The sequence below is a fragment of the Bufo gargarizans genome, chromosome 9 (assembly GCF_014858855.1).
Source record: "Bufo gargarizans isolate SCDJY-AF-19 chromosome 9, ASM1485885v1, whole genome shotgun sequence".
NCBI lineage: Eukaryota > Metazoa > Chordata > Amphibia > Anura > Bufonidae > Bufo > Bufo gargarizans.
In genome coordinates this window covers 81,334,435-81,359,411 of record NC_058088.1, presented here as the reverse complement: position 1 = coordinate 81,359,411, position 24,977 = coordinate 81,334,435, and the positions used below count along the sequence as shown (strand labels likewise).

Below are 24,977 nucleotides of genomic sequence, written 5' to 3'. Positions count from 1 at the left end.
GAGGGCCGCCCTTCAAAAAGAGTGGGATGCCATGCCTCAGAAGACAATAAGTCGACTTGTGAATAGGAGACGTCATTGTCAAGCTGTAATTGATGCTCAAGGCCACATGACAAGTTATTGAGACATTGACATTTTTGTGGGGGTATAACTACTACTGGTGTTGGCTTTTGTTTCAATAAATTGTTTGAGGTGAGGAAATTGCCATTGCATGCTTCTACTTAACTACCCTACTTTCTTGATATAATATCACTGAAGTGGGAACTTTTTACTTTTTCCATAAATTTCACCCAAAAGCCAAATATCCCTAACTTTTTGTGAGTAGTGCATCTACTCAGAAAAATCTAATATGGTAGATAATTGACTGATCTGTCAGTTGTCTTTTTCAGATTCTGAAAACTTGAAACTTAGGTTGTCCGGGCTTTTTCTATTGATGACCTATCCTCAGGATAGGTCATTAATATCAGATCGGCGGCGGTCCGACACCCGCTGGTCAGCTGTTTGAGGAGACGGTGCGCATGTGCCATCTCCCTTCTCTCTTCCTGCTCACTGGTGTATGTCTATGGGACAGCAGCAGCGGACAGGAAGAGAGAAGGGAGATGGCACGTGCACACTGCGTGTGTCCTCTCCTCAAACAGCTGATCGGCTGGAGTGCCGCGTGTTGGACTCCCGCCGATCTGATATTGATGACCTTTCCTGAGGATAGGTCATCAATAGAAAAAGCCCAAACAACCCCTTTAAAACATATTCCATCTGAGCCTCCTTTTATAAAAAATAAAATAAAATTCTCACTGGATAATGATTTTATTTTTCAGCCTGAGAGAGAGGAAATCTCTCTTCTGTAGAAGTCTTGGGAACCACTCCCATATTCTCTCACTGAAAGATGAAATCCAGGTCACTGTGGCCATATGGATTTTGTCATCTAAAGACTGCGCTCAGAATTTATTTTCTAATAGTTTTGAAGCAGAATCGCCTCCCAATGCACTTTATAATAAGCACTCTGGACTACACCATGGACTGAGTGCTCTGCTAGACTCCACTTACTGTTCTCATACTCTTCTTTATGTCTGACACAAAAATAGAAGAAAGATTTCATATACAAAAATTGTGCAGACATGCTCAGTCTGTGTGAAGATATTGATATTTTCCTTTTACACAATGTGCTTGGTAGTATTGGAAGAGCACATCTGGTATCACCTAGCTCTAATTATCTCTAGAAATGTTTACATGTGTATGTACTTGTCACTGGTAGGACTTTTACGTATGGGAGGTACCGTATATACATAGATTCATACATACATACAGTGGTGCCTGGTTCCAGGATGACCATTGTAACTAGAGTTCATACCTGTATGGAAAACTAGTAATTGGTTCCAACTTCCAAAGCCCAGAAATGACATCCCAAAATAAGAAAAAGTGAAGTTTTAAGAAAAATAAGCAGATAATATAGATGAATTAAGTAAGTCCTAATGTAAACCAGACGGGAATACATGCTGGAAGCTGTAAATCACTTTCTATGGTGATGGGAGGAACTTCTTCAGGGTCTTGCAGAGTACATACAATATGTGTACCAAAACAATTAAATAAGGCTGAAGCTCACCTGGTGTCCAAAGGAGCGGCTCATCCTGCCACAGACAGGGCAGTACAAAACATGTAGTACCACAGAGGAGGCACTAGACGGCTAATACAGGTGTCCATGAAATGGCCATGTTGATTAGTTGGATCTCAGTCTGAGGCGTTGTATGTTGAGTCTGGTTTCAACTTACTTCTCAGAAAAGACCATTGTGTGTTGAAAATATTGTATCCTGAGACCATTGTATATTGAGAAATTGGATGCTCTGCTTTCCCACTCCCTCTGGCCTTTAGGCTGCATTCACACAACGGTTATTTTTGTTTTCAGAGCCAATAAAGTCTGAGGCTACTCACATGGCAGTGAAAAGCAGCCATGCAAAAATAGGACATGTCCTATTTTTGGCTATTTTTGCAGCCAAACAGACCCCATTGAAATCAATGGACCCATTTTTTTAACTGCCGTTTAGAAGTGTGCACCCGTCCGGCTGTTAGAAATGGGCACATTATTTTTTAAAAAAGGTCTTTCACAAGTTAAAATAAGAAAAAATACTCACCTCATCCACTTTCACAGGAAGGAACATTTGCTCCATACTGGAGACAGCTGGACTTGATGCTCCGATTCACAACACTGGATGTGTTAGGTCCTGATGTTTCCAGTGCAGAGCAAGAGTTCCCTCCTGTGCAAGTGGATGAGGAAAGTAATTTAAGGAGATCTGTCAGCATTACCAGGAAGGGGGGGTGGGGCATTATACATATGGGGCAATATGGAAGGGGGGGCTTTGGGGGGATTATGTATACTGAGGGCACTGCTTTTTTGGGTTTGGCTTTTATTTTTTTTTATGAATTAAATCTGTTTTAGTGGCTGTTAAAATAGATGAAAAATGGATACACACATAAATGCAAAATGGCCATGGAAAACTCTATCTTTTTTCAATGGCTCTTTCCCCCCCCCCCCCCCCACTATCGTGTGAATGTAGTCTTAAATAGTTAAAGGTCTAGAGATTTAACCCCTTCTACCCCGGGCCAGTTTTCGCCCTCCTGCCCAGACCATTTTTTGAAAATCCGACATGTATAACTTTATGTGGTAATAACTCTGGAACACTTTTATTTATCCAAGCCATTCTGAGATTTGTTTTCTCGTGACGCATTGTACTTCGTGACAGTCATGAATTTGAGTCAATATATGTCCCCTTTATTTATGAAAAAATCCCAAATTTAACAAAAAATTTAAAAAATTTCAATCTTTTTTAGGACTTTAGAAGGCTTAGAAGTTTAGAAGAAATTCTTTACATTTTTAAGAAAAATTCAAAAACCCACTTTTTAAGGACCAGTTCAGGTCTGAAGTCACTTTGTGGGGCTTACATCAATGACCCCATTGTAGAAACTACACCCCTCAAGTTACTCAAAACTGATTTTACAAACGTTGTTTACCCTTTAGGTGTTCCACAAGAATTAAAGGAAAATGGAGAAGAAATTAAAAAATTAAACTTTTTGGGCAAATTTTCCATTATTAATTCAGATTTCTTTAACACATCAAAGGTTAACAGCCAAACAGCTCAATATTTATTACTCTGGTTCAGCGATTTACAGAAACACCCCATATGTGGTTGTAAACTTTTATATAAGGGCACACGGCAGGGCGCAGAAGAAAAGGTGCGTGGTATGGTTTTTGGTAGGCAGATTTTGCTGGACTGGTTTTTAGACACCATGTCCCATTTGAAGCCCCCCTGATGCACCCTAACTGTAGAAACTCCCAAAAGTGACCTGTCACGGCGGGTGTGCACTCAGACTCGCAGATAACCCACCAACCAGGCTCTGGGCGAGAGACAGGGGAAGGGTCACCTCCTAGCTAATCCCTGACCTCTTTCCCTGCACTGCTCAGCCCACATGCAGACCTTTAAAGGTAGGTGTGATGTGTCCCCGTGCCTGGGCTGAGAAAACCCCAACTTCCCTGAGATGGTGAAGAGGGGAAATAGGAGCAGCCTGCTCGCACAGAACCTGGATGGGAGAGATGACAACCAAACTTGAATTTCACTTATCTTTCTGAGCTGGAACAGACAGACAACCTTCCTTCCTAGCTTCCAAAACCACAATGATTAGTATAATCCGCTCAGAGCACTGGGTTGGTGTGCTATTAAAACTAATGACCCCACCCAGTGCACCTGATGAGAGGCGGATCCAGCACGGCTCCAAAACAAACACTAAACTCGTGCTGCTATCCTGGCTGACCACCGCACATCGTCAGAGTGGGGCATGACATGACCCTATTTTGGAAACTACAGGATAAGGTGACAGTTTTATGGGTACTATTTTGGGGTACACCTGTACCAGTACAATGTTTATCTGACAGTTTAGATAATGTACTATTTTTATACAGCAGGTTGTTACAGACGCAGTGATAGCAAATATGTCTACTTTGTTTCAATTTATTTATTTTTATTATGGTTTTGTGTCTCCATTTTCTGAACTCCATATTTTTATTTTTTTGCCGATCGTTCTGTGCAGCAGCTAATTTTTTTGCAGGAAGAGTTGACGTTTCTATTGGTACCATTTCTGGGTACATATGATTTTTTTGATCATTCAATATTATAATTTATGGGGAAAGGTGACCAAAAAATTGGTTGTTTTGGCACAGTTTTTTATTTATTTTTACAGTGTTCACCTAAGGGGTTATGTGATATTTTTCTAGAGTAGGTCGTTATGGATGCGGCAATACCTAATATGTATACTGCATCAAAAATGTTTTTTTTTTACTTGAAACTTTCTTTTTTTTATTAAAAACACTTTTTAAACTTTTATTTCTGTCCCACTCTGGGTGGTCTGTCCCACTTTTGTCCCATTTCTGTCCCACTTTTGGGGGTCTGATCCCCTCTGCAATGCATTACAATACATCTGTATTGTAATGCATTGCCTGTTAGTGTATTACACAGAGTAATACACTAACGGGTTGCCTAGGAGACGGGCCTGGGGCTGGATCTCCTCGGCCCCCATAGAAGGCAGGTCCCCATGCCAAGCAAGGCAATGGGCAGCATCTGCACTGCATCGGGCTGCTTTGTTACCCATCGGGTCCCCGCCACAGCAGCACGGGGACCAGATGGGCTCCCTCAACCGCCGCAAACCCCTTCTATGCCGCGGTCAGCAGGGGCCCGGCTATCAGTGACTGCTGGGCCCCTGCAGTGATCGGGCGCGCACCGCTCAAGTGCCTGCCCGATCACCATGACGTGATAGTACGTCCAAATGCGGGAAGTCACTTGCAGCACTTAAATGAACACTGCCTTCTCTTCAAACAGCTGATCCACGTGCCAGGAGTCGGACCCCTGCCGATCTGATATTGATCACCTATCCTGATGATAGGTTATAAACAGTAAAAACCGGACAACCCCTTTAAGTTAGTTGGCATGGAATATATTTTCTCAGACTCTCATTTCCCCTTTAACGTGAAGGTAGTCTGACAGCATTTGTAAAGTAAACAGCGGCTGGGTAAACTATCATCTGCCAGTCGCTGAACATTCAGAGTTTTTGGAAGGAATCGTTGGATGTTAGGATAAAATATACACTGTCTTTTTCTCTGCCGGTTTCCACTCCAAGCTCACAGTGTTACATTTACCTCTTCAAAGGCGTATTCTGTGAGCACTAAGACGTCTAGTGTCATGTTTCATGTTGCTGGTCTGCCCTGCAAGATGTTTAACATGGGACTTGTAGTAAAGTGGAAATGATACTTATTCAGGTTACATTTAACAGGGTTTTCTTTGTGTCTTCTTATATGTGTTGGCTTTTTCATGACCTTCTGAAATTTTTACTACACCCACTGATCTCCCATTTTCCAAACACCTTTTTCCCTGGTAGTTTTTATTGCCTACATACACTCACCTTAAGAATTATTAGAAACACCTGTTCTATTTCTCATTAATGCAATTATCTAGTCAACCAATCACATGGCAGTTGCTTCAATGCATGTAGGGTTGTGGTCCAATCTCCTGAATTCCAAACTGAATGTCAGAATGGGAAAGAAAGGTGGGCTGCAACAGCAGAAGACCTCGCCGGGTACCACTCCTCTCCACTACAAATAGGAAAAAGAGGCTACAATTTGCACGAGCGCACCAAAATTGGACTGTTGAAGACTGGAAAAATGTTGCCTGATCTGACGAGTCTCGATTTCTGTTGAGACATTCAAATGGCAGAGTCCGAATTTGGCGTAAACAGAATGGGAACATGTATCCATCATGCCTTGTTACCACTGTGCAGGCTGGTGGTGGTGGTGTAATGGTGTGGGGGATGTTTTCTAGGCACACTTTAGGCCCCTTAGTGCCAATTGGCCATCGTTTAAATGCCACGGGCTACCTGAGCATTGTTTCTGACCATGTCCATCCCTTCATGACCACCATGTACCCATCCTCTGATGGCTACTTCCAGCAGGACAATGCACCATATCACAAAGCTCGAATCATTTCAAATTGGTTTCTTGAACATGACAATGAGTTCACTGTACTAAAATGGCCCCCACAGTCACCAGATCTTAACTCAATAGAGCATCTTTGGGATGTGGTGCAACGGGAGCTTCGTGCCCTGGATGTGCATCCCTCAAATCTCCATCAACTGCAAGATGCTATCCTATCAATATGGGCCAACATTTCTAAAGAATGCTATCAGCACCTTGTTCAATCAATGCCACGTAGAATTAAGGCAGTTCTGAAGGCAAAAGGGGGTCCAACACCGTATTAGTATGGTGTTCCTAATAATTCTTTAGGTGAGTGTATATGCAATGTAGCATCTCAGGCCTTTCATACTGTATCACAGAGCTCGGCAACCAGTACGTAGTGGCAGGAAAAAAAATCTAAGCTGAAGCGCTCAGTGTGCCGTACAAAGTCATATAACACAAACATGTGACATAAACCAGGTATTTACTGGCAACATCCCAAAATTCTCAACAAGTGCCTGATCTGCATGGCTTAAAGGAGTTTACAACTTTTTATTTAAAAAAATGCCTATCACTGCTAATTGAAATCCGCCTAAGGGACCAATATATGGGGGACCCCCTCACCAACCATACACTTAAGGTACATTCACATTACCGTATGAGTTTTGCCGTCTTCAAATTGTGGATCCGCAAAATACGGATACCGGCCGTGTGTGTGTTCCGCATTTTGCGGAATGCACGCAGCCAGCCCTATAATAGAAATGCCTATTCTTGTCCGCAATTGTGGACAAGAATAGAACATGTTCTATATTTTTTGTGGGCCACAGAATAGAAGTACAGATGCTGACAGTACATGGTGTCCTGTCTGCATCTTTTGCGCCCCCATTGAAATGAATGGGTCTGCATCCGTTCCGCACTGACAGTAGGGAAGAGCAGTCGTTACTCATTGTAGCTGACTGAGGGCTGCCATCCCCACCACTGTCTGCCATACACTGGTGCCCATATACTGGTCAGCCCCAAAATAGTAACAATCGGAGCTCACTCCCATGCACCAATCGCATCCAGATCTCAACCTCCACACACAGAGTAATCACATTCATACTTACTTTCTCTGTCACAACCCCCAAAGTAGTCAAAAATCTTATTCCCCATCCCCTCAGCAATCCTTTTTACAACCCCCCCCCAATATCCCAAAGTAGTCATAAAGCTAGTTTACAATCATCACCAGCAGCTAACCCCCCCCCCCCACCCCCCGCCAACTGTCAGGAATAAAAACCACCTTATCCCTAGTTATTATAATGTTTGCTGTGATATTATATGTTTTATGGTTATATGTCGTAGTGTAACATATTCCGGTGTGATTCACATATATATACAGTGTGTATTTATGTATTTGTATTACAAGGCCAGCAGCCATTTATGAATTGGTTTAAGAGATTCGAGCTGCTCCCCGGGATGTAGTTAGCACAGAGCTGCTAACGAGGATGGGCCCGTTTGCTGGTCACATCTCGGGACAGGGGACTGTAGACTCTCCGGCACCTTTTGTCAGCAAGCAGGGCCGGTTCTAGGTGAAATGGGGCCCTGGGGCGAAAAACAATAAGCCCCCCCCCATGATACTTGCTGACTTTAACGTCCTGTATTGAGTCTGGAGATTTAATTTGTGGACTGTCATACAGAAGAAACTGTATATTGTGGGGCACAGTGTATGCTATATGTGTATAACAAACATATTTCACATGAATTACTTGGCTTGGTCCTTGGGGATCTCTGACACCACTTCAACACTTGACCGGGGGTTCGGTGGAGCTGATGCTGTGTTTTTATCCTAATGAGAAAGATTTCATAATAAGGATTTGGAGAAGGGGCAGAAGGATATCGGAGCAGGGAGAGGCTGGTGCTGCTACAGGGGGTCATACCATGGGGGAGTAATAAAGCCCACCCAGTAGTAATAATTCTCCTTAAAATGTGACAGTGCAAAAAATACCCCTTTGTAATGCCCCCAGTTGAGCTCTCTGGTCTGGGAAGGCAACTAAATGGAAATGGAATGCATTCTGGAGCACTCCGTTCTGTTCAGTTCAGTTTTGTCCCCATTGACAATGAATGGGGACAAAACGGAAGCATTTTTTTCTTGTATTGAACTCCTATGACGGATCTCAAAACCCGAAAACTAAAACGCTAGAGTGAAAGTAGCCTAACCCTCCCCTATCACTGCCCCTAAAACACCCAGATAGTTTATAGCTCCTCCCACAAGCTAGTTACATAGACACTCCCCTATCAACACCCAGCTATTTTATAGCTCCTCCCACCAGCTAGTTTCATAGACACTCCCCCATCACTTCCCCATCCATGGACATAATTTCACTGGAAATAAGAAAGAGCTGCATGGACATGGTCATGTGAACACAGCAGGAGATGGGAGCAATAAAGGTAAAAGGACTATATTACAAAATTACAGGTCCCTCAAAAATGATTAGGATGTTGATCCAAACTGGAAAACCCCTTAAATCATTGCAATAGAAACACAGCCAATCAAGGTTTTTACCAATAAAGGAAGAGAGGAGAATTTCACACTTTTTCACTGTACATCAGAAAAGAAACCCAGAAATACAACTTTTACCCCCTCCCCCACCACCACCATCACCATTAAAATAACAGACGGACAACGGTTCGGATTGAATCGGCCACAGTAGCCGTTTTATTAAGTAACAAATAAACATCCAACGTAAAATAACTTAACCCTGAGTAAATGGCGAGGGAGATCCTACAAGCCCCAAGAACCACTGCCCCCAAATAAACTGGCAACTCCATCTTGCCCCCAGCCAATGAACGCCAAATCAGAGGCACCAACTGATGGACGCCTAATTCCTCCGTTCCAATTCAACCATGAGTCCAGCCCCACGTCCTCCCATTCTCAACTACCACCATACTCGCCAACTTTGAGGACCTCCCACTGCCGCGACAATTACCTAAAACTAACCCTTCCACCTTTTTTTTTTTTCTTTTTTTTCTTTTTTTTAAGTATAAAATACATACCCTTCTCTTTGGTTTTTTTTTGTTTTTCATATATATAACCAAACTATTGATACTTCTTATAATCATTAACCCCCTCACTCACCAAACCATCGTCAGTTCTGCGCCCCTAGTCCAGCCCCACTTTCTCCACTGGAGTCCTGGGTTCGAATCTGGCCCAGGTCAGCATCTGAATGGAATTTGTAGACCCGCATGGCTTTTGACCATGATCTCTGCTCTCCACACTTCTGATAGGTTAAATGTCTTGCTGAGAATTTAACCCTCATCTGTGTCTGAGACAGGGAAATGTTGTTGTGAGCCTAGATGGGGACTTGTATGAATAATAAAAATCGCTGTGCAGTATGTTGCCCTTATATAAGCAAAATACTACTGCTGCACAAGTTAGGAATCACTTGACGAGGTTATCTGAGCTACAGATATTGCTGAACTATCCTCAAAACTGGACATCGATATCAAATCGGTCTGACACCCGGCACCCCCACCGATCAGCCGTTTGTTAGAGTGCTGCATCCTGTTCAGTGTTTTCCTGCATGCCGTCTCCCGTGTAGGAACGATGCAGTGTCCTTACAATTACTTGTCCCATTGCAGTCAAGAGGAGAAGAAGCTGTAATTACACTGCACTGGCGCTACAAGGAAAACAACGTGCAGGTGAACATTGAAGAAGCCACGGTGCTCATGCACTGCGTCCTCTTCTAACAGCTGAACGGTGCGGTGCAGAGAGTCGGACCCACACTAATCTGATGTTGCTCTACCTTGGGTCTTGACACTACCCTCCGTAAGGAATAAATATATTTATATAGTTTGATTTTGGGGCCTGATTTAAATTGGTCTGATATTTATATGGGAAGTCTTTGATCTGAATATATTTAGGGGTCTGACATTAATATAGGAGTCTGATCTGGGGTCTGAAATTAATTTTGTGGTACGGTCTGGGGTCTGAAATTAAATTAGCAGTATATGCATTGACTCGCAGGAGAGGTGAGGAAGGGAGAAGTTATAGTGGTTATAATGGTGGTAGTCAGGGGCAGATTGACCATAGACCCCACAGGGAACTTTTCCGGTGGGCCGATACCTAGGAGGGCCACCTAAGCCCTCCTCATGGACACCAGTTGGATTCATAATAATCTGATTGTCTGTTATGCAGATGGACAGCAGCTGCAGGTGCCCTCCTGAATTCAACTGTATTGAGACCATTCCTACAGACAACATCCGGCAAAAATGCCGGATGTCGGCCAGACCACAAACCACTGCATGCAATGGTTTTAGTTTGGTCAAAACCGAAAAACAGGGATGTGAACGAAGCCTTATTTTGAACATCAGTTATGATCACTTTGTCACTTCCGTCAGAGATCCAAAAAAGTACTGCATACGGGACTTTCTCCCTTAAAAAATAAATGATCACTGACGGAAATGATGCACACTGATCATAACTGATGCTCCAAAATAAGGAGGCGGTCCTATCAGTTACAGCTACCTCTGTATACACAGTCATAGAGGGAAGATTGTCAATCACTGCTAGGACCGGCTCCTGGACTCCATCCCCAGGGATAAGCAGGAATTTACACGAATGAGATACAGATTATATTGAATATTTTCCCCAAAAACGATATATCCATCTGCTCGGCTCCTCCTGTTCTATAATTTGCTGCTTGCAGCTCAGACACCATGTTCAATGTGACATGTTCCCTTTAATAATAGGGGTCTGGAGTCTGAATATATTTAGCCACACTGTTCTATGTAAACCACATGCTTGAAAAGGGCCATTTCCATTTTTGCCACAATCCACAGTTCGAGCATCACCCTGTGAGGGCTCTCCCGAGCTGATATTGCATCTGCCGCATGAATTTTGTTCAGAGATTATTCTCATGGAATTTTTTTTAATTTTTTTTGTGAATTTGCGCAATCGTGGATTATTTCCCTGCAGACTTTCAGACTGAGTCAAGAAGGTATCTGCTGCAGCTTCCCACCATGTGAACTTAGCCCTAGACAGCATTAGTAAATTAGTGAGTGCAAGTGCCAACAGGGATTACCTTCCAGTCTGTTAATTTTTTGAGGTACGCAGCATGAAGGAGGTGACACATCAGCACTTCTCATTGGCACAGCACAGTGACCAGTATGCCAGGTGCCCAACACCACATCTTGGGGCTTGTAATTGGGGGCAGATATCCCGTGCACTCTAGACTTATTAGGGGGGCTTGCAAAGTACCACAGCAAATTGCTGCAAAAACAAACATAGTACACAACGAGGAAGTTGCGGTCTGCAGGCAACGTTAAATAAACTTTACTTACAAAGAACATCGTTGCGTTGTCTCGCTGATTCCAGGATCTTCCCTCTTTCGTCTTCGTCAGGAAACGAAATGTGGATCGTGAAGACACCTGTTTGGGGATTGTATGACAATAGCCCATTAGCATCATTTCCTTATCACTCCCATATCAGCCCCATATAAGCCCTTATGCCTCATTAGCCCCCATTATTCTTCTTATTAGCCCCATTGGCCCCCATTATGCCTCATTAGCCCACATTATGCCTCTAATTAGCCCCCATTATGCCTCTTATTAGCCCCCATATGCCTCCAATTAGCTCCATATGCCTCCAATTAGCCCCCATATGCCTTCAATTAGCCCCCATATGCCTCCTATTAGCCCCCATATGCCTCCTATTAGCCCCCATATGCCTCCTATTAGCCCCCATATGCCTCCAATTAACCCCATATGCCTCCAATTAACCCCATATGCCTCCAATTAGCCCCATAGACCCCATATGCCTCCAATTAGCCCCCATATGCCTCCAATTAGCCCCCATATGCCTCCAATTAGCCCCCATATGCCTCCAATTAGCCCCCATATGCCTCCAATTAGCCCCCATATGCCTCCTATTAGCCCCATATGCCTCCTATTAGCCCCCAAATATGCCTCCAATTAGCCCCCAAATATGCCTCCAAATGCCCCCATACATCTCCAATTAGCCCCCAAATATGCCTCCAATTAGCCCCCAAATATGCTTCCAATTAGCCCCATATGCCTCCTATTAGCCGCATATGCCTCCTATTAGCCCCCATAATGCCCCCAGCAGCCACATTTTTTATAAAATTAAAAAAAAAAAAACACTTACCTCTCCTGCTCCTGGACGGACGCCGCCTGCCATTTTCTCCCTCTTCAGTCGACTGTGCGTGCTCTAAACTGGCGCGCACAGCGTGAGGTCACAGAGCGACCTCACGCTGTGCGCAGCCCTGCACAGCCGACAGCCGAGGACCAGGAAGTGGTGAGTACAGAGCGTTCACCACTTCCTGGTCCTTCTGTACTAATGAGCGCTTCCTTAATGGAAGCGCTCATTAGTATTCACTCGGGGGAATCAGCGGGGGGGCACCTGGGGGGGCAAGGAACAACATAGGGGGGGCAATTGCCCCCCCTCGCCCCCCTCTAGCGACGCCACTACAGATATCTCTACACTCTCTCTTTATTAGACTGTGCTTGCGGTGTTACCGCAAATTGCATCAAAAAGAAAACACACTGTGGCAGCAACGTGTGAACATAGCCCTAAAGCAGAGGTGGCCAACCTTACAGACACAAAGAACCCCAAAAAAAAAAAAACTACCAGGAGCCCCAAGCATTTACATATGAGTCACTGTATTTTTCGCCCTACAAGATGCACCTAGGTTTTAACAAAGAAAAATAAGAGAAAAAAAAATATTTTTCATCAGACCTCAGATCAGACTCCTAAATCAGATCCCCAATCCTCATCTAACCTAAAATAAGATCCCCAAACCTCATCAGACCTTCAAATCAGACCCCCAAAATAAGACCCCCAATGCTCGGATCAGACAACACAAACCAGACTCCCAGTGTCAGACCCTCAGTGCTCAGATCTCTCCCCCCCCATGCTCAGATCCCCCCCCCATTCTCAGATCTGACCCCCATGCAGTGGCCTGCCTAGGGTGTTTGGCACCGTAGTATTGCACAACTTTCACAGTAGTTTTGTACAGATGTGTGCCCACTCACAGTAGTTATGCCCACATTATGCCCTCTCAGAGTAGTTATGCCCTCTTTGTGCCGTTTTCACAGTTGTAATGTCCTCTTTGTGCCCCCTTCACAGTAATAATGGCCATTGTTCCCTCTTCACAGTAATAGTGCCCACTGTGCCCCTTCACAGTAATAGTGCCCACTGTGCCCCCTTCACAGTAATAATGCCCACTGTGCCCCCTTCATTGTAGTAATGCCCTCTGGTTCTGTGCCCCCTCCATAGTAGAAATGCCCATTGTGCCCCCTTCACATTAGTAATGCCCTCTGTGCCCCGTCCATAGAAGTAATGCCCTCTGTGCCCCCAGCTGTTTGAAGAGAGGGCAGCGCTCATATGAGAGCTGCTTTCTTGGCTCTGTTCACCTGCTCGTTGTAGCATGTGCAGTGATGAGCAGGTAAACAGAGCAGAGAAGGCAGCGCTCATACAAAAAAAAGCGGACAACCCCTTTTAAAGACATACTTGGAAAACATTACATACAGCGCTACAGAACATACAGGGTCATACAGCACCACATATGTACCTATTACATCCAATGGCGTCTCCTCTCTGATGTAGATATTCTCTTACCTCTTCTTCTCCTGTTAGACCAGACCACCATGGTGACTTCTTTCAGCCGCGCCTCTTCTCTGAGAAGTTAAACAAATATCTTATTTTCTTACTTTTCCATCATCCTCCCACCTTCTCAAACCCCATCCAGCCACCCCCAACACTGTGTCCACTGTGCTCCCCAATACTTTCCTGCAGAAACAGTCCCCCTGAAAATACTGATACCACACAGTGCTCATTGCTTCTGTTCTGGCACCCCCTGAGAGCGCTGAGCGGCGGACCGCCCCCCCCCCCAGGCACGCCACTGCCCCCATGTTCAGGTCTGACCAACCCATGCTCAAACAAGACCCACCGATGCTCAGATCTGCCCCCCGATGCTCATATATGACCCCCCCCCATACTCAGATCAGGACCCTCCCATGCTCAAATCAGACCTCCATTGCCAAGATCAGGACCCCCACATGCTTAGATCAGACCCCATGCTCAGTTCTAGAATTTAAAAAAAATCTCTTACCTCTCCTGCCCAGGCACTGGGCTCCTGATCAGGCACCTGCTACTCTGCAGGTCTGACACATTCTCCACTGTGACCTGATGAGCGCAATGTCAGGTCATAGTGCGTGTCTCCATGTACTACGTTCTCACACTGTGTGCATCAGGACGTAGTGGAGAGTGAGCTGGAGCTGCAAAGTAGCAACAGTGCCCGATCAGGAAGAGATATCTGAGCATGGGGTGGAGAGTGAGCCGCCTGACTGCTTCCCGGCTCCACAGCTAGAGACACACTTGAAGAAGCAAAGAGCCGCATGCGGCCCAAGAGCCACGGGTTGGCCTCCCCTGCCCTAGAGCATTTTTATAAATGACATAAGAATAAGACAGTATCAATATCCTTTAATTGCGGTGTGGTTAATAAACTATTTCGATTCCGCAAAACACTGATACCGGCCACGTGTGTTTGGCATTTTACGGAATGGAACGCCATCCCTATGATGGAAATGCCTTTTCTTGTTTGCAATTGCAGGACAACACTAGGACATGTTCTATCTTTTTGCGGGGCCATGGAACGGAAATACGGATGCGGACAGCACACAGAGTACTATCCGCATCTTTTGCGGCCCCATTGAAATGAATGGGTCCTCATACGTTCCGGACGCAAATGGATGCGGACACAAGTATACGGTCGTGTGAATGGGTTCTTACAATGAGACTTCTTTCTAAATGAAAGATGAGTTTTCACCGCTCACAGTCACTGCTGTGCAGACGTGTCATTATTATCATATGTTTGCAATTCAAAAACTTTTTTTTTTTTTAAATTAAAATCCATGTGTTGAAAAAGTCGTAAAATCTCTCCATTGTTGCAGAACTCCCTTTTTCTTCAGATTACCTCAAGGATACTTGCCTGGAGGCCGGGCTGTCAGGCTGTGTCTGGTGCTGTGCACTTGGGATATGGTTTTCCCAGCAGAGTGAGAAGGAATGAGAATGGGAAAGGGGAGGCCGCTCGGATTCTCCATGTATGGCATAAGCACAGCCTCCTCACTCCCAGCCGAGGAGATCATGGTCTGCCTGCTAGCTGGGACTGGTGCCTCTGCACATACTAGGTGCTGGATGTGTGGGTATTTGCAGAATTGGACCCTCAGGACTTTGTACTGCTTCTTCCAGCCAGAGGTCAAGACGTCGCAGGATAGGCAATGCAATAAGTGGATTTTAGCCGTCAGACGATGTCTGCATTGTATAGTTGTCTGAAAGGTAAAAAGTAAGTCATCCCTGCATTCTTTGTTCCTTTGTTGCTGCCTTCCACAAAACTGAGGCTAGAAGAAAAGCTGGTTTAAGTAATAGGATCAAGTGATGTGAATGGTAGTCATCATTTAGAAGAGGAATGTATGCATGTTGTACGATGTGGAGCCGGAAAGTGACTGCGCCTGTTCACATTTCAGCCGGTTTTTCTCAATGACTTTTCATTTAAAGGAGCACACCTCTATCGAATGGTTTGTAATTTACCGCTAGAGTATCTGTCCGACTCTTGGTGTCAAGTGTTGTGATTGATGGTTTTCCAGAGAATGGCTGAATGACCTGTACTAATTGATGACCAGATAGACATCGACCTGATTTGCTTTATTTTTTTCGGACAGCTTCTTCAAAAATCACAGCGAACCTTTTTAAAGGGGTGGTCTCCCTTCAGCAAATTGCATTTATCACGTGGACAAAGTTAATACAAGGCACTTAGGCTACTTTCACAGCTGCGTTTTTTCTGAATCAGCAAAAAAACGGTTCCATTAGGATAATACAACCGTCTGCATCCGTTATGAACGGATCCGGTTGTATTATCTCTCAAATAGCAATGACGGACCTGTCTCTAAAACCATTGTAAGTCAATGGGGGATGGATCCGTTTTCATTTGGGTCAGAGAAAACTGATCCAGCATAATTGACTTATATTGTGAGTCGCGACGGATCCATCTTTCTTCGCATCCCCAGGACGCACTCCAAAAACGCTGCTTGTGTTATGGTCACCGCTGCAGCGCATATATGAGGTAGACGGGAACTGCTGCGCATGAGAGGCTGGAGCTTTTACCTATACTGTATAAGCATGACCGCCAATGCTGTATTGCAGGGTGGTCGTAACCATGGAAGCGAGCAGTGTATAATGTGATGGAAAAATGAATCAAGCCAGCAAAGGAAGCAATATGGACAATCACAATACATTAGTAAGTGCCTTGTATTAACTTTCTTTACATGATGATAAATCCCATTTGCTGAAGTGAGAGAACCCCTTTAATGAACATGTTGGGAAACCATAATGAATGATAGAGAATATAAGTAGTATAGAAGACATTTATCATTTCTTTGTCATTGTTATCACAGTTATTAAGTGCCGCATGGCGCTTAATTTTGGTGTCACATCTTTACAGGTCCGTGCGCTAAGATGCAGCTCGACACCAGCAAGTGAGCTGGTGTAAACTTGCGCTATAGTCTATGCCACGTTCCTGGCATAGATTATAGTAAATGTGAAGAGGCCGGCTACTCTGCCCCACACCGCCCGCTACTTTGAAAAAAAAGTTGCTAAGTTTTGCAGAACTACAGCATGAGCTGAACCTTGCGACTTTTTGGCGCACAGGAGATGATAGAAATGTCCCCTTGTATGTCTATAGTTTAGAATATCAAACTGAGCACCATAGAAGTTGATCTGGGAAATGATGAGAATAAGGGCTCATTCAGACGGCCGTATGCTGTCCGCAAAAATACAGAATGCTATCCGTTTTTTTGCGGATCCACAAAAAAACGGATAGCATTCAGTATTTTTGCGGACCCATAGACTTCAATTGGGCCATGTCCTGATTTTCACAGACAGGTATAGGACATGTTTCATTTGTTTTGCGGAACCGTGGAATAGAAAAAGGCCCCATAGAAATGAATGGGTCAGCATCTAATCCGCCCAAAAAAACGGATCCGCATTTTTGAGGATAGCATACGGACTTCTGAATGAGCCCTTACTATCACAATACCCTGCACAGTCTCGTCCAGCTTCATAAAATATGACGCACTCATCTTTATAATGGACACTTCCAAAATATCTCAAGAATATAATTTTACGGACCATCTAGGAATTTATGGCTGTTTGACAAACCTAGACATTGATCTGTTGGAACAGTAAATCCAATTACTACATGTTGCTTGCTCCATATATATATATATATATATATATATATATATATATATATATATATATATAGTGATAAGTAATGGCTGAACTTCATGGGTATTCATTTTGAGATATATTTTAAAATCGCCACTTCCAACTGGAATAAGTCTTGCGATACACAGTTTTCACGTGACTATGACCCAGATGATTGGTTCCAAGTTTTCGTCCCTTCACTCTGCCTATGTCCTCTGAAGCATCAGAATAGGCATAATAGTTTACATTTGCTTTTTGAATTCAGATGCTAAGAAATTCTTAGCTAATGCTCACATGTGCTATTAGAGGGGGATATCTGAGTGGAGTGCTAGCCTCGAGGTTCTAACAGTGAATTAATGGGTTTCCCGTCATGTTTGCAAACAAACCCTTATTCTGCTGCTGCAGATTTCTCCAAGCCCATGGCTCATATTCCTTCCTCTTCCTTAGTCTTTCATAATTTAGTCTTTGTAAGATGTTGCATGGGTCCTGAGAATTGTAGACTTTATAAGTTTGCAGTCTATGCACTTTTGCCTGCGTAGTTCTTGGCATGGATCTAGAGTTGCAGATTAAAGAAAGATAGAAAAAAGTTTTACATAATTTGCACACCTTACCCTCCTAGGCTGAATGTTATTAACCAAAAAAATGTTGGCAGGAAACATCTGCGGCCTGATAATTTGGAACAGATCCACTCCTGGTCTTCTGGGATTGGTTGAGAAGGTGAATTTCTGCCCAAGTGAAAGTATGTAAACTTTGCTTCAAGAAGGGAGGGTTCCTGTAGGTGTCTTCATAAAATCTGCCACAGCTAGCTTGCCAACTACAGCCTAGAGCCTATATTTCATTTAGATGTTAGAATACAGGGCTACTTGTAGATGGTTGTGTATTCTCCTATGTTAATGTTCTTTTATAGTGACCTTTAAAGGGGTTGGCCCATCTCAGACTTTGGTGGCATATCCTACTTCTGGAGTCTGCTTCCTTCTCCAGAATGGGGCCCCCGAAGGAGAGCACAGCACATGGGTTCTCTCTATCCACTGCTATGGAAATTCTGTAAATGGCTAAACAAGATCGCTCCACTATTTTCGGAACTCTAATAGCAGTGAACAGAGAACGCACTGCACATACATGGCCACCTCTCCATTCTTCTAGTGATATGCCATCATTGTCTGAAATGAGAATACCCCTTTAAGGCTATGTTAACATCTGCATCTGAGCCTCCGATGCAAAGTCGTATTATATCTATATTATTATTATATTTTTTTTTATTTTGTTTGTATTTTACTTTTGGTTCTGTTTCTTCTGTATAGACTAGAGCACTATCTCTGTTTCCACCTGCGGTTAGTTGTCCGGTTTCATGATATTGAAAGAAACAGCATGCAGGCTACACTCTAGACTGCATGCAGGTAAACATTGAAGCGCACAGCAGCCCTTTTCAACAGCTGATTGGTGGCGGTGCTGGGTGTCAGACCCCATTAATATGATACTGATGACTAGGCTTGAGCGAATCGACCATCGGAATATAGTTCCGAGGTCGATTCGTTCAAATACCAGCTGGTACCAAAGCCCACTTTGGATTGCTATTTAAATACACATATATGAGTGCAGTAGTCATTCACCAAAGTCTCACATGACTTCAGGCAAGACAAACTTTGGCTCCACGGAGCCAATACATTTTAATTCTCTACGGAAACGACATTAAAATCGAAGTATATGAACAAAACCACTTCGGATCTATGATCCGAAGGTTGATTCTCTCAAGCCTATTGATGACCAATCAATATCATGAAACTAGAAACTCCTTTAAGCAGGCCATACAAATTAGATATGTCAACGGAACCCTCTGATTTAACAGACATTGGACAACCATCTAATTTGTTTAGGGGCCTCTCGACTATCCCCTAATGGCAGATGATGGGGAGAGAAGGGTCAACTTTGGCTGGTCAGAGTGTGCATGTATATGGCATGAATATGTAGGCATTGGGAGAAAACTGTCAGCTGAGCGTTTGGCCAACAAGTTATCTCATATATGGCCATCTTAAAGGGGTTTTCCGGTATGTTTATATTCATGACTTATCTTCAGGATAGGTGATCAATATTTGATCTGTGGAGGTCTGACACCCAACACCCCCACTGATCAGCTGTTCTGCAGTAGCTCTGGTGCTGGAATTCTGCACCAGAACTACACAGCATAGTGGATGGAGCTGGTTACTGCAGTGCTGTTCCCACTGACAGGAATGGGAGCAGCACTGCAGTAACAAGTTCCATCAACTACACAATGGGCTGAGCTTGGTGCTTACTTCCGGTTTTGGAACTGCTCTGCAGATCAGCTGATTGGCGAGGGTGTTGAGTGTTGGACCCCCATTGATCAAATATTCATGGCCTATCCTGAGGATAAGGCCATGAATATATAAGTAGTGGACAACCCCTTTAAACTGACTGATTTTACAGTTCCATTAATTTCTTGGTTAGTGCAATTAATAGAATATATAGGAAACTCTGTGATGGTACAGCACTTTGTAGGATATCTAGCTCGAGGACCACCATCAATGTGATCATCATTCCTGACTTGTCAAAAGAGAGATAAAGGTGCACATACTCTTAATTTCCTGTGCTGCCTCTTCTGTCAGTGTCCTATATGTATTTTCAGTTATAACCCAAATTGGTTTATGGCCCCTATTGACATGAATAATAGCCGTAAAACAATCTGTGTACTAACTGAATAAAGATAACAAGGCAGGTGGAGGCGTTTGTGCAAGAAAATATACAGCTGCTGACCAGAGAATTGTTCTCCCTGTAAAAAAAAAAAAAAAAAAAAAAAAAACAGCAACAGTTAATAAACTATATTGGACGGATGTGGGTTAACCATGCTGTGTGAATATGTGCCCTTTTGGAGCTCCGAGGCCATGGGTGTATCTATGTTACCTCAAATCCTTTGTCTGGTTGAGCAGACACCAAAAGAAGAGTCATAGAACCTCACGGTCCCACTCCTGTTCTGTAGACTGTAACAGAACAATGCATACGTTCCTTTGCCTGATGAGGAACTCTGCCACCTACTCTGACTCTGAAGATATGGTAAGTGTAAAAACATTAGATTGAAGAACCTTTCTGGGCATATTACTTAAGATGAACTTTGTAATTCCGTGCCTGCAATCTTTAAAACGGTCTTTTATTGAGTTACTTTAGCTTTAGATGGGCTTCTAAATCCTTTATATATCCCACACAATATGTTTAAGGTTAATTTGCTACACTTATTGAAATTTTGAAAGTGAGTATTATTTAAGGTTAGCTTAGTGTGGCCCTGTAAAATTTCCAAGATGGTATAGAATTCCTTCTCACTTGCATGCCATCTTCCCATCAACATCTATTGAAGGTGTGGAGTGCAAGAGAGGGCCTTTAACCATATCTTGGGTCCTGTATGATTCGTTCTCCTTCTGGGAAAAGATGCAACAGGTAATATATTACACAGCAGATGTGGATACACTGGGGGAGAGTTATCAAACTGGTGTAAAGTAGAACTGGCCTAGTTGCCCATAGCAACCAATCAGATTCAACCTTTCATTTGCCAAAGGAGCTGTGAGTAATGAAAGGTGGAATCTCAGCCAGTTCTACTTTACACCAGTTTGATATATCTCCCCCACTGTGTCCACTGAACAGATTTAACTTGGGGCTACTATTAAAGACTTTATCTAAGTGCCCCCCTTCCCCCACAGTCTTCATCCTTTAACCCCTATACAGGGATCTGGACTCTGCTGCAGGGGAATCATCGGGCCACAACGTCTTGGAGTAATCTGTGTTCAGTAGACTGCTTAACCACAGGGGGTGGCGATAGGGGTTCAAGGGACATGGGAGTGAAACACCGAGGTGTCAAGCAAAACAGGTCAGGAGATATACTGAGGTCAGGGCAGGCAGATATTATGCAAATTTAAAATCAGTCCAAGGCTCAGAGCAGGCAGCTCATGGTCAGTATAGAGATCAGACAGGCAATGGAGGTTCAAATCCAGAGACAGAAGTTGATACCCAGGAGAACAATCAACCCAAGTAGCACACCTTTGCAGGAAACTAGAAAACCTGAACCTATTGCTCAGGCATTTTTCCACACTGTCTGAGCTGTGACTAATTAGGCTTTGCCCGCTGGCTTTTTAAGAGACAGGGAGACAGCCCACACACACTCTACGGGTAGCAAGAAAGCATAGGCTACGACCTGCGTGGAGTGGACAAGCAGTGCTATGGAGATGTAACGGTCAGCAGAGGAAGAGACCGTAGAGCAGGACTCAAGTACAGTGCAGCAGACAAGGAGGCTGAAGTAGAAACCGGCTTTATTAAAGGAGAACTCTAACTGCCGGAGAAGCAGATTTACAATATGAACAGCTTGAGAATTCACAACAAAGATAATGGAAATTTGCATAAAGAAAACAAATGAATCACAAACACAAGTACAGACAATAGCAGGCTACTCTCTTCTAGGTAGTCCTATCTGTCCCCGCTACCCGGGGTGCACCTCTACGGTGCACTAAACTAAATCCTATTCCACTATGTCCTAGCTCCGGTTAGCATCAGTGCACTCACAGTTCGGTGTCCGGCACATGCAGGCAGATACAGTCTGGGTCCCGATCTGGTTGCTTGGTTGCTTGCTTGCTTGCTTGCTTCAGCGTGGCTCAGCTCTGGCCTCTCTTTGTAGTCTCTGTAACTCTGGTTAGAGATAATCAGCAGCTCTGGACGTGTAATCAGGCAGGGCCTGGAATTCACTCACAGTTCCTCTGGTAAGTGCCTCACACTACAGCAGTCTCTCTTCTACACCAGGACACATCAGGTCAGTCAGAGAGCAAACACACTCTAATGTCCCAGATACCATGTCACAGCAGGTTGGCAGGGAGAAATCACTCTAATCTTCCCTGTGGATCTCCCTCTCAGTGCACAGCGTCCTTCTTCCTGTGTACTCAGACACCTGCACCCCAGGCTCTCTGCTCAGCCCTGAAAAACACTTAACTCCTTGTCCTCTGGAAACAACTCCTCACACTGTCCTACTCAGCCACAGTGGCCTCTGGTGGCTGGAGGGAAACATGACAGTCTGCTATATATATATATGTGTTGGAAATGTTGCTGGATGATCAGGGCTGCCTCTTACATGCCTCCCCACTTAAAGGTGGCCGTCCCCGGCCTTGCTATATAGTCCATAGAAATAATGGTTAATGTAACTTTTTATACAGCAGTACAACATTGTCCACAATACATACAGGTGGACCAAATGAACTCATCAGCAGCGTACCTGTTTGGTGGAACCCCTGCAGTAAGCCTACTGGATCTCCGGAGGTCCTGGCTATCTGTTACGACCTGACTCTCTCCACTAGGAACTGCCAGTCTGGATTCATCCACCACAATAGGAGGTTCGGGTGTGTCCGAGGGCCCCTCTCCATTACGGGCCGGCAATGGTTCTGTGACAGTGCCTTCATCACCTGTAACCTGGGAGGCTCCTTCAGTGTTGGGAGCAGTCCACCAGTCTTCACCATAATCTCCATCAGAGATAACAAGTTCTGAGTATGGGGCAGGAGGAGGTGTCCTCTGAACAGGTGCGGGATCTTTGGACCGGCATGGCCGTAACATATTCCTATGTAGAGTCCGTGAAGCAAATTCCTCATTCTCAACCTGCACTTCGTAGACCGGACCATTAGGGTACACTCTCTTGATCACTTTATACGGCTGTACTTCCCAACGCTCACTCAACTTGCCTCTGGGACGTTTCTCTCGTACCAGTACCCGATCCCCAGGCTGCAATGGAACCTCCTGAACTGGAGGACGGTCTGTATGAGCTCTCTCCTGTAACCGCTGACCTGCCAACCGGCGAATGGTCTGGAGACGCAGACGGTGTTCTTTCACCCATGAGGTGGTTGATCGCTCTATTAGGTCTTCTGGCTGTTCTAGGTTTAATTCCACGATCTCTCGACCAGCCCTACCGAACAGTAACATGTATGGGGTGTAACCGGTGGTGGTGTGGACACGATTATTGTAAGCCCAGACTAATTCTGGCAGGTAGTCAGGCCAGTGTGCCCTCTTGTCTTCCTCTAGTGTCCTCAGCATTTGCAGCAATGTGCGGTTAAAGCGCTCACAGGCTCCGTTTCCTTGGGGATGATAAGGAGTTGTCCTGGATTTTTCAATGCCGTACAGTCGATGTAGCTCTTCCATCACTTTTCCTTGAAAGCACGCCCCTTGATCTGAATGGATCCGCTTTGGACACCCATAGACCCGAATGAAGTCTTGACAAATGGCTCGTGCCGCGGACTCGGCCGTCTGGTCCCGAGTTGGGGTGACTACTGCAAACTTGGAGAAGTGGTCGATCATGACCAGGCAATACTGTGGACCTCTTGACGATTGTCCCACAAGAAGATAGTCTATCATCAACACTTCCAGCGGTTCTGTGGTCTGGATGGACTGTAGGGGTGCTCTCTGTTCTGTACTCTTCGTGAGTTCACACACTCGACACTGTCGGCAAACTTCTTCAACTGTGGCCTCCAGTCGCGGACAATACACATAACGCTGCAGCCACTGGTATGTCTTGACTGGCCCGAAGTGAGCTCCAAACTCATGAGCCTCTTTGGCTATCTCCCGTGCCATTCTTCTGGGTATCACTACCTGCCACCTCGCCTCTAGGTCGGCAGGCTGTTGCCACTTGCGGAACAAAACAGCTCCATGCACTTCCAGTCTGTCCCATTGATGTAGAACGGACTTCATCTCGGCATCCAGATCAGTCCTTTCTTCTTTGTTGGGTTTCCTGCACTGGGTTACCCAGCTTTTCATTTGCTGCAGTCCAATGTCTTCATCTTGCAATCTGCCCCATTCTTCATTAGTTCTCCCCAATGCTTTGGGTAGTTTACGGGCCTCCCCACTTGTCTGGGCCGCGACTGTTGGGGGAGCGAACTTGCGGAAGTCAGGAGTTTCATCTTCTTCCTTTTGTTCATCCATATCCCCTACTGGAGTTTCAAAAGTAACCCTCGAGAGACCATCAGCATTAGTGTTCTCTGTAGCGGAGCGGTAGCGAATTGAGAAGTCATACTTTGCGAGGCGAGCCGCCCAGCGTTGCTCCAGGGCTCCCAACTTGGCAGTACCCAGATGGGCCAGGGGATTGTTATCCGTCCGTACGAAGATCTTAGCTCCTGTCAGATATCCTGCAAATTTCTCCGTCATAGCCCACACCAGGGCAAGGAGTTCCAGCCGGAAGGAACTGTAGTTATGGGGGTTTCGCTCCGTATCTCGCAAGGATCTACTGGCATAAGCGATCACTCTCTCATGTCCATCTTGTACCTGCGACAGGACTGCCCCAAGTCCGTAGAGGCTGCCATCAGTAGCTAAGATGAATGGTTTATCAAAATCGGCATAAGCCAAGATGGGGGCCGATGTCAGGGCTTCTTTCAGGGCCTGGAAGGCCTCTTCCTGTTTCTGTCCCCAGGGGATACTTTGGCCCTTGGGTTGCCCAGCCGTTCCTCTCAACAACTCATTCAGAGGGCCCGCTATTTTTGCGTAGTCTTTGATGAACCGCCGGTAGTACCCAGTCAGTCCCAGGAAGGCCTTCAACTCACGCAGTGTTCTCGGCACTATCCATTGTCGTATTGCAGCCACTTTGTCTTGGGACGGTAGCACTCCGTCTTGGGACACCCTATGGCCCAGGTACTCGATCTCCCTCTTGAAGAGATGACACTTCTTTGGCTTTACCTTCAGGCCATGGGATCGCAGTCGCTCGAGTAC

The 24,977-nt window shown here is 44.9% G+C and overlaps 1 protein-coding gene across 3 annotated transcripts in view; it reads left to right on the top strand.

Moving 5' to 3' along the window:
- The window catches only part of KIAA1210 (KIAA1210 ortholog), a 151,079-nt gene that overhangs the window by 37,757 nt on the left and 88,345 nt on the right, over nt 1–24,977 (top strand). Inside the window, exon 1 of one of the 3 annotated variants that reach the window (XM_044305868.1) lies at nt 15,134–15,320. The exons of 1 other annotated variant lie outside the window; for it this stretch is intronic. Coding sequence is in view for 1 of the 2 variants with exons in the window: in XM_044305866.1 (XP_044161801.1) it covers nt 15,293–15,327 (35 nt within the window). In the remaining variant the exon portion in view is untranslated. Of the gene's footprint in view, nt 1–15,133; nt 15,328–24,977 lie in introns of those variants that run through there. One more of the 3 variants, XM_044305866.1, reaches the window with a different exon arrangement.